The sequence below is a fragment of the Solanum pennellii genome, chromosome 3 (assembly GCF_001406875.1).
Source record: "Solanum pennellii chromosome 3, SPENNV200".
NCBI classification, from domain to species: domain Eukaryota; kingdom Viridiplantae; phylum Streptophyta; class Magnoliopsida; order Solanales; family Solanaceae; genus Solanum; species Solanum pennellii.
The window spans coordinates 9,575,105-9,581,895 of NC_028639.1; the positions used below are offsets into that span (position 1 = coordinate 9,575,105).

General features: G+C 31.8%; 1 protein-coding gene across 1 annotated transcript; it reads right to left on the bottom strand.

The window, feature by feature from the left end:
• Positions 1–4,910: 4,910 nt before the first annotated feature.
• Positions 4,911–6,523, bottom strand: LOC107012445. Its single transcript, XM_015212298.2, has 2 exons — positions 6,184–6,523; positions 4,911–5,507 (listed from the first exon to the last, which is right to left on the bottom strand). The coding sequence occupies exons 1-2, from the start codon at positions 6,459–6,461 to the stop codon at positions 5,024–5,026; spliced, it is 762 nt and encodes a 253-aa protein (XP_015067784.1). The 5' UTR covers positions 6,462–6,523; the 3' UTR covers positions 4,911–5,023.
• Between the last annotated feature and the right edge of the window lie 268 nt (positions 6,524–6,791).

The window sequence follows — 6,791 nt, forward strand, 5'->3', positions numbered from 1 at the left end:
GTGGATGAGGAATGCTTTCTAGTGTGCTTTGTCAACTCCAACCTTTTTTTACATGCTAACCAAGATACTAGCACTTTGCCTAGTATTATTTCTTCTCTTTTGCAGGGCTATGATGAGCTATTTCTAGATGAGTTTCCCATTCGATTACCACCCTTGAAAGGAATCGAGCATCAAATAGATTTTATATCGGGTTCACAAATCCCTAATCATCCAGCTTATTGGAGTAAACCAGTAAAAACCAAAGAGCTATTAAGGCAAGTGGAAGAGCTTCTTTAGAAGGGGTTGATTAAAGAAAGCCTAAGTCCTTATCCCACATCGGTAATTCTTCTTCCCAAAAAGGATGGCACCTGGAGAATGTATATTGATTGTAGAGACGTAAATAAGATCACGGAGAATTATCGACATCCCATTCCTCGAATTGATGATATGCTTCATGACCTATGTGGTTCTCTTGTTTTCTCCAGGATTGACCTTCAAAGTAGGTATCATCAAATTCGTATGAAGCTGGGTGATGAGTGGAAGACGACCTTCAAGACAAAGTTTTTGTTGTATGAATGGCTTCTAATTCCATTTGGATTGACAAATGCCCCAAATACTTTCATGATATTGATGAACTATATTCTCAAACCTTTCATCAACAAGTTTGTCATGGTGTATTTTGATGACATACTTGTGTATAGTAAGACAATGGAGGAACATGTATCCCATTTGAGACAAGTGTTTGATGTCCTACTACGAGAGCGTCTCTTTGCTAATTTCAGGAAATGTTCATTTTGTATTGATGAAGTTGTGTTTTATTATTTTGTGATTAGTGAAAATGGGATTGAGGTCGATGAAGAGATGGTTGAGTCCATCAAGACTTGGCCGACCCCGACCAGTGCAATCGAGGTAAGAAGTTTTCATGGGTTAGCAAGTTTTTATTAGCAATTTGTGAAGGGCTTTAGTTCACTTGCTGCTCCTTTGGCTGAATTGATCAAGAAAAATGTACCTTTTGTATGGGGTGAGGAGCAGGAGAAGTCTTTTCAATCATTGAAATTGGTGTTGAGTTCTACACCCTTGCTCCAACTACCCCACTTTGATAAGGCCTTTGAAATTGAATGAGATGCTTAAGTGTTGGTGTCAGGTGGTGTGTTGATGCAAGAAGGAAAACCATTTGCTTTCTTTAGTGAAAAGTTAAGGGAGATATGCTCAAGTACTCAACTTATGACAAGGAATTGTATGCACTTGTGCGAGTGTTGGCTCATTGGCAACACTACTTGTGGCAGAAAGAGTTCATGATAAGGACCAATCATGAGTCCTTGAAGTATCATAAGGGGCAATCCCAATTGAACCAACGACATGCTAAGTGGGTTGAATTCATTGAAACCTTTCCATATGTGATCAACTAAAAGCAAGGCAAGGAGAATGTGGTAGTGCATGCTGTATCAAGAAGGTTTGTATTTGTCAATACCTTGGTTTCTAGAATGATGGGGTTTGAAAGCTTAAAGGGATTCTATTATATGGATTCCAACTTCAATGATACCTTTGATAATCTTAGTAAAGGGAAGCGAGTTGAAAGGTACCAAATTCTTGATGGTTTTTTGTTCAAAGAAGGTCGAGCATGTATGGCCTTGATCTCATAAAGAGAGTTATTTGTCAAGGAGGCTCATAGTGGTGGTTTGATGGGACTCTTTGGGGTGCCAAAAATACTTGATATTCTTATGGAGCAGTTTCTTTGTCTAGCCATGTTGTTGGGAGCCTAGATGCCAAGAAAAGAGCAAAGGAGATGATGAAAATTCATGCCAAAGTCAAAGAGGCCATTGAAAAGAATAATTCAAAGGTGGCCATTCAAAAAAATCGAGGGAGAAAAAAAGTGTTCTTCAATGCAGTTAATTGGGTGTGGGTGCATTTTCGAAAGGAGAGTTTTCCACAAGTACAAAAAGGGAAACTCAGCCTAAGAGCGGATGAACCCTTCAAAGTACTCAAGAGAATTAATGACAATGCTCACATGATTGACCAACCAAGTGAGTATAATGTTCATAATATTTTCAATGTTAGTGATTTATCTCCTTATATTGTTGGTGATCCTTTGGGTTCGAGGATGAATCATTTTCAAGAAGGGAAGGATTATAATATGGGTAACATGAATGACAATAACATGAGTGACATATACCCCTCAAGTCCATTCACACATAGCCAAGCAAAGGATCTCCAAGGCCTACAAGCAATGTTCATGAAAAAAGAAGTATTAGAGGAGCTTGAACGTCACCAAAGAAGGACACACAATGTGGTAAGGTACATCAAAATGAGAAGGAAGTAGGAAAGTGGCCATGTGTGCAAATGGTCATTTCATGAATTCACAAAAGAAGGCAACCAAACAAGACCCTTATCTCATTAAGGGTAAAATTGTCAAAGAAGTGTTTTCTTTATTTCCCTAGTATAAATATTAGTCTTTTATCATTTTGCAAGACTTAGACTATGTTGAATATTGACTCTCAAATTGTAGTATCTTCTTAGTGAGTAACTAGGAGAAATGAGGGTGAACTCTTGGGATTGCTAGTTAACTTCTTGAGTTTTATTAATCAAAGTGTTACCCCTTTGTGATTCTTGGTTTCATTTGATTATCCTTCTTTGGGTTGAATTTAGGTTGTTGAAGTTAATTGGGAGGTGAGGGTTTAGTCCCTTGTTACCCATAATTTCAATAGCTTGAGTATTAAACCACATATTCTCTATTTCTTTCTTTGTTTGATCTTTATCACTAGTGGTATAAATTTGCTTGAAAAACAAACTTATGAGATCCATCTTTTTTTCTTCTTTTTTTTCTAAGTTTCTTGATTTTAAATAAATAATTTGTACATATTAGATAATTTTTTCTTGATAAATACGGAGTTTCGGCCAGAACTATTGGGTTCTTATCTTCTAGGGGTGTTCTAAGGGCGCTCCTGACTGCTAGTGTGGTACAATGACAAAGTTCATGTTTGACCCGATATCTCGAGTTTAAATTTTGAATGGACTAAAAGCTATTAGGGTGAATGTATTAGAATGGCCAATTACTTTTATGAATACAGGAAATTTCGATTTCTATCAACATCCGGAGTGTTTATAATCATTAAAGCTTGAAATTTTTATTTCTGGAAATTGATAATTCATTTTTCTACAAATTGACATTCTAATTTATGTACAACGATTGGATTCGGAAAGCAAACTATTTTTTACCACAATATTTTATATGCATTTTAATTATTTTGGATTTAGATATTACATATAAAGTTAATTTAATTATTTTATAATTTTTAATCATTTAAATATTACATTGTCTTTTTTTGAATGATAATATTTAGGGCTAGGCGTTTGGTATTTGGTTAGTATTTCTCAAATTTGGGTTCGGTAATTGGTAGTCAAAAGTATACATCAAATATCAAATTTTTAAATTTTGATTTGGTAATTGGTAAACGGTAAATTAAACTTTGATTTGGTAAGGTATTCGGCAGTACCGTATTAAAGTTATAGACGATTGTATTACAAAGTTAATACTATTTCTCCAATCATCTTTTTTTATGTGGAGGCAAGTTATAATAGGAGATCAACAAGTAAGAAGACATCAAGAAAAACTAATTGATACAAAAGACATGTATTTGGATTGCTCATGCTTATCTTTAACTTTCTCTTTGAACTTGTACTAATGAGTAACGAATATGTTGATATAAGACCTTCATTAAGTAAATAATTTGGTATTCGAAAAATACCGAATACCAAATGGTCCTAATGTCTCATACCAAACTCAAATCCGAATACTATAATTCTAAAATTTTACTCTCGAATACCATACCAAATACCAAATAATTGAATACCAAACTATCCAAAATTTTGGTTCAATTCGGTGATTGGATTTTTGATATTTTATGCCTAGCCCTAACAATATTACATTATGTCACCTCCCCTTGCGTAATCACATCTTGTGGTTATGGCTCGCATGGTAAAATATATTTATTTTTTTGATATTGGTGATTTGAGAATTCAATTTACGATGAAATTGATGTTTCAATTTATGTGACACCGATTAAATTTAAAATACGGGACTATTTTTTACCATAATTATTTTATTTGTATTTTAAATATTTCGAATCATTAATTATTGTACTTTATATAGTACTTTTATGTAGTTTTCAAAAAAAAAATCTATGTTCAAAATTTTTGTCAAAATTAAGAAGATTTAATCTCGAAAAGCAAAAAATTATCATTTAGACTGAGTAATTTTAATAATATAATTTGAATTTATATATTTACATATAAATTAATTTAATTATTTGAGAATTTCATAATGATTTGATTTATGTACATATAATTGCATTACTTGAAAATTATGTTATTTTACTGATGAATTTTGAGCTAGAAATCCTAATTAAGTCAAACTAGACGAACCAGAAGAAAATTGAATTAATTTCGTTTTGATTTGGCAAAAATAAAAGCAATCTGGTTAAAATTTTCTTAAAACAATATGATTCAATCAGTTAATACTTTTAATTTAACACAAGTAATAGCAAATTGAGTCTCATATATTTGGAAAAATAGAATATGATGCTATTAGTCTCAAACAAAATATAAAAAGAGAAGATAAAATTGAATTTTTTAAATGAACATTATCAAAAAAGTATGTTTCGTAAATCATTTCGAATGACACTTAAATTCTCTGTGTCATTGGAGTTGTTGCCACATAGTAAGTCGAGCCCCCCTTTTATGTTCATAAAATGGGTAGAAAGGGACAAAAATAAATAAAATTGAACAATAACAACGAAGAAAAGTAACAATCAATCAAGACATGAAATATAGGTCAATCTTACTCTATACCATTAGATGTATATTGACGCAATTAAAAACAACCTAATTGCAAGTTGTAAAGCAAAATAGATGGGGTAAAAAGAAGGTACAGATAGATGAAAGGACTCTTTCCATTAAACAAAGATAGATAAAAAATGTGTCATATAATTTCGTGAACCTCAACATTTCAATTTCATAGAATAACTCTGCTGAGACGAAAAGTATATCAAATATACTCCAACTCCTTGAGATTTTCTTCAGAAGCATCAATAGTTGGAAGTTTTATCCTAAGTTGTTGTACATTTTCATCATATTTTGGATATGAAAAAACAAGATAGCAATAATCATGTTGCTCAGTAACCAATGTATAAAGTTGTTGTCCTGCTGCAAATCCACCAAGAAGTTGATATGATCTTTCTGATTGATCCATAGTTACACAAATATCATCCCCACAAGCAGCAACTTCAATTTGTGTTGCATAGATGAAATCCAAAACTTGTGAAATTTCTTTTTCAAACTCATAAAATGGTCCACTTTCAAAGTTGAATTTTCTAAGCTTACACACTCCTTCTCCCAATTCCATCATTGCTCCTTTGTGATTTTTGTTGAATAAGTGATGGAATCCTACTGCACATTGAAGAATTCCGTGGAGGAGACTTCGAATGGGCTCTTGGGATTCGTTCCAAAGGGCTTCAACAACATCGTGACATCTGTAATACATGACAAAAGTAATTTAACATGAGTTCGGAGTTATTTTTTTTAATGAGCATTTAAATTTTGTTCCCATTGGAATAAATTTATCTATCATAGAAGAAAAAAATGATCAAACTGCTTTAAAAGACGAACATTATAGCCTGTTTGGTTAAGTTTTCGAGAGGTCAAATGAGTTAAAAAAAGAAGAAGAGGTGTTTGACAAATACATTTATAACTTACTTTTATAAAGGTCGATCAAATAGTATTTTTTTTCTCAAAAGTGTCTTCAAAATTTATTCATTAAATACAAATGACTTCTTACTGAAGTACTTTTAAAAAATTACTTTCCAAAATAAATTTAATTTTAAAAATTTGACCAAACAAGATATTAGTTTAGTGAACTTGGAACATAAATTCAAAGACTAACCACCAAAAAAAAAAAAGGAAAAATTTAAAAAGGGTCTAAATAGTGTAATGTGACGAGTCAAAATGCAAACCCAGTCCAGACATACATTATCATATTTAGCAATTGGGAGTTGTGTAAATTTCAAAGAAACTAAACTAATAATTTAAGAAAAATAGATTAACTTTCACAATTTTTTTTAGACTGAACCAATTTTGACCTAAGCAAAATTTGAAAACATTACATAACAAATCATTTTATAATTTGACTTGTTCATTTATTATCGTTACCTGTAATAATCTCTACTATTAAAAAGCCTCACAGCTTCTTGAAAACTATAATTTTTGGATTTATGATCATCTTCGTCTTCCACAAAACTCCTTCGAGAAAAGAGGCGATAGCTATATGATGATGGTGAAGTGTAATTGATCTCCTTGAATTGATGATAATATAATTGGCTATGTAAATGAACCTTTGAGTATGGAAAATTTGAGAGTGAAGATATGTTAGTAAAAGATATTAGAGTTTGATTGAATTTTGGGAGATTGATAGAAATGTTATTAGCCATAGAAGAATGATTTTCCTAGCTGCATCATTTTTGTCTCTTTTATTGTGATGGTTTTTCATTTGTGGTTCCTTTTTTCTTTTATCACTTCAAAAATCAGATAATGTTTTACAAAAAAATCTCCCAAGATTTTTCCTTTTAAGGGTCTGTTTGGTACGAAGGAAAATATTTTTTATGGAAAAATTTTTTAGAAAATATTTTAGTGTTTGGCTTTTGAGTGAAAAATGTTTTTGAGAAATATCTTCTTTATTTTTTACTAGAGTAGAAAATAATTTGAAGTTGAATTTAAAAAAAAAAAAACTTCAAATTTTTTCGTGGTGGGGGGCTAGTGAG

What these genes read in the sequence shown, in the direction of transcription:
- LOC107012445 (XM_015212298.2), bottom strand. Translation starts at nt 6,461, where the DNA reads ATGGCTAATAACATTTCTATCAATCTCCCAAAATTCAATCAAACTCTA. An exon ending in AATAGTAGAGATTATTACAG is followed by an intron (nt 5,508 to 6,183) that starts GTAACGATAATA and finishes CATGTATTACAG; the next exon opens with ATGTCACGATGTTGTTGAAG.